Source organism: Lactuca virosa, chromosome 6 (assembly GCF_052849685.1).
Source record: "Lactuca virosa cultivar CGN04683 chromosome 6, Lactuca_virosa_CGN04683_v6, whole genome shotgun sequence".
NCBI classification, from domain to species: Eukaryota; Viridiplantae; Streptophyta; class Magnoliopsida; order Asterales; family Asteraceae; genus Lactuca; species Lactuca virosa.
In genome coordinates this window covers 32,040,336-32,043,764 of record NC_136431.1, presented here as the reverse complement: position 1 = coordinate 32,043,764, position 3,429 = coordinate 32,040,336, and the positions used below count along the sequence as shown (strand labels likewise).

General features: G+C 31.2%; 1 protein-coding gene across 1 annotated transcript; it reads left to right on the top strand.

The window, feature by feature from the left end:
• Positions 1-493: 493 nt before the first annotated feature.
• LOC145122627 (inactive protein RESTRICTED TEV MOVEMENT 1-like) lies at positions 494-1,985 on the top strand. Its single transcript, XM_079058194.1, has 3 exons — positions 494-837; positions 1,320-1,555; positions 1,652-1,985. Exons 2-3 carry the CDS (start codon positions 1,358-1,360, stop codon positions 1,958-1,960), a joined length of 507 nt encoding a protein of 168 aa, XP_078914320.1. The 5' UTR covers positions 494-837; positions 1,320-1,357; the 3' UTR covers positions 1,961-1,985.
• Positions 1,986-3,429: the final 1,444 nt, after the last annotated feature.

Sequence of the window (3,429 nt, the reverse complement as noted above, 5' to 3'; positions counted from 1 at the left end):
AAAGGGGTTGGCTAAAAAGACATTTTATTTTACCTAGATACCCTCATTAAATTTTGAAATATTTATTTTTATTGGTTGAAATTACATTGTTTTCTAAAAAAGTTGATTATAAGTAGTTAATTATAGGTTAACTTTTTATAAATGTGTCAATGAGGTGTCTAAAGGTGTCTTATTAGCCGCACCCATAAAGAAAATCTCATATATTTTATAATTTATTTTATTTGTTTTTTCTGGAAAAGATGGTATCGGAAACAAAAAATCAAAATAGGCTACCGTTCAAATTTCAAAATAAGTCAATAGGTCAACATGATTTGTTAGATTGGTATGTATGATAGATTAGTGTTTATATTTGACTTTGAATAATAACACCCTTTTTGTTTCATTTAAGTCAATCCACTCTTTTAAAACTCGATAAAATAATAAACGCATTTACAAAACAATTTTTTTTTTAAAGAAGAATCCCAAACCACCCCTTATTCCCTTAATTATCTCCTCCTAGTCCATGTCAAATCCTCTTCTATGTCTCTGTCTAACCCAATATTCCATTACAGATTTTGTTAAACTAGGTATGTGTGCCTTCTGTTAAAATTATCAAATCCTAAAATAAAATCTCGCTGTCGATTAACGGTGGCGTTGATGTGCGTACTACGAAAAGAATATGGCTATGAAGATATGCAATTAACGAAGACAATGGCGTTGCATTTATCAAAACCTAAAATACGATCTTTTAAGAAACTTGTGGTGATAAAAAATGATTAATTTTCTCAAAGAAAATGGATTATGGAGAAGATATGTAATTAATGAAGAAGAACAAAGGAATGGTTCTTGGCCGTGCAGGTCCAGTGTCCAATTCTTTATTTTTATTCGAGATATTTTTTTCTGTGATTTCGATGATTTACTTTTCTGGGATTTATTTGTTCTCATGAATGATGAATGTATGAAAAACAACGAGTTTGAATTAAAAAATTATTGATGAATGTTATCTGCATTTTGAAATATGTGTCTTAATATTGTTTACTTATGGAGAAATTTTTAAATATATGAATGATAATCGAAATTTGCTGAAGAAAAGATATCTTACAAGGGTATTTTGTCATTGTCCATTAATTTAATTCTGTTCATTCATCATTTCAAATCTTTCAAACAATATGGAATATTAATGGTTTATTTTATTCTACCATAGTAACCGAAAATGACAATAGAATTATAATGTTTCATTTCATTACTATGTCCATTCATTTGTCATTCCATTCTATCCAACAAAACATACCAAAGAATATATATATATAGTCTTCTTGAATCCTCTTTGTTTATTTTAGGGTTTTGGAAACTTGAATAATTAGTTACTCGCTGTCAAATGGAGAACATGTTAAGGTTGGGTCCCAAAGAAATGAAAGGATCGATATGGGACGAAGGTGGAGGGACTACAATTGTGCAAATTCTAATTTCACATAGACACTATCAGATCGATTCGATCCAGTTCCTATATGCTGTAAATGGGAAAGTGTTTCGTTCAGAAATTCGTGGAGAACTCACTGGTTTAAAATTTGATATGGTTAGTATTAATTACCATGCATGTCCATCTAATCATCTCTCTTTAACATTCATTGAACTCAAAACAGTTGTTATTTTTGTATATATAAAAATGTAGGTAACATTTGATCACCCAAGGGAGTATTTGACTTCTGTAAGTGGTCAGTATAATAATGGCGCCTACAATGGCGAATTGGTTTCGATTGCATTTGGTACCAACATCCGTAAGTATGGACCCTTTGGACGTGTTGTTGACAATTCGCTTACGCAGTTTGTGTATAATTTTACACCAAAGGTTTCATTTGGGGGATTTTATGGTAGTGTTTACAACCATTCTGTGTATGCCATTGGGGTGTATGTTAGGCCCCTTGTGTCGCTTGCTGAAATTGAATCGTATATTATCAAGGATGAAGAACGAAGAAGATGAGGAAACTTTTAAAGTTTTTTGTATAATTTGCTACCTTGGATGCAATGATGCATTGCGAATGGATTCTTATTTATCTTAATAGAGTCTTTATAATTAAATAGTCCAAAAATCCAAAGAGTTTGTTTGTTTAAATATGATAAAACTGTAAAAAATAGTCCTTGTGGAATGATTTTTTTTTTAAATGTCCAAACTGTTAAAATTTTTTGATCGGTAGTCTTTTTAGCAACTTTGTTTTTTTGGTACCTCTCAAATTGAAAAGACTATTATACTCAACTATTCTTCTATTTTTAGTAATTTTTTATATTTAATAAATATTAAAAATAAATGAGCACATGTCTTTCTTTCTCTCTCACACACACATTAAAACAACAAAACCTTCAAATATATATATATATATATATATATATATATATATATATATATATATATATATGATGCAAACAAACACACACACTGGAAATAAAAAAAAACACCCACACACACATGTAGTAAAACATGCAACTGAAACACCCACACACCAGGTCGTAGCTATTTTTCTGTCATTTTGGAAACGTAGTAGTCACTTGTGTAACCGGTTGCTACGAGATTTGTAGATTGTGGATATGTTTCTAGATCCGATCGGACTCAACTCGACGCTCATCTTCAGGGCCGTCCAGGGCCGTCCAAGAGGGTGGGCGATAGGGTTGACCGTCTAGGACTCATCTTTTAAAGGGGACCAAATTATTATTATTATTATTATTATTATTATTATTATTATTATAAATGTTATGTTTAAAAGCTAGTATAAGTAACTTTCTTTCAATTATTAAGTTATTATAAAAAACTAGATGAAAATTTTATGTTAAAGGCCCTTTTTTTCCCTTTCGTCCCGGGCCTAAAATATGTTTGGAACTGCCTGATCATCTTGAACAATAAATTATTGCTCCTGTTGGTGAATCTGCAGAGTTCTTAATTACCGTCCACCATGTACTCTTTCACGGTGATTCAATAATTGTGGTCAATTATCTTGATAAGCAAACTCAACAATTTATTTGTTGAAACCCAACCGATTACAAACCTTAACTTGATCGTGTTGTATAAGAATGATACACCTACTCATTTAACGTGCTTCTCAGGCTGGAGGGAGTGGTGTCTGTGACATCCCCATTTTCACGGTCAAAAAAGACCGATTTTGTTTATGCTTTATAAAAATCAGAGTACTTCTTTTAATAAAAATGTTGCGGAATTTGTTCCCATAAAAACATGATAAATACATTATCAAAATCATTTCCAGAGAAATGTATTTTTGTTCAGTTTAAAACATTTGGGATGTCATCGTCAATACAAAAACAAAAGCATAAACAGAACTTATATACATTTACCCTAATGATCTACATCTGTTTAATCTCTCAGTGTAATGTAGCTTCATATCGACACCTGTGATACCAATAAGCTTGAGTGGGTCAGGTTGGGAAACCTGGTGAGTACAT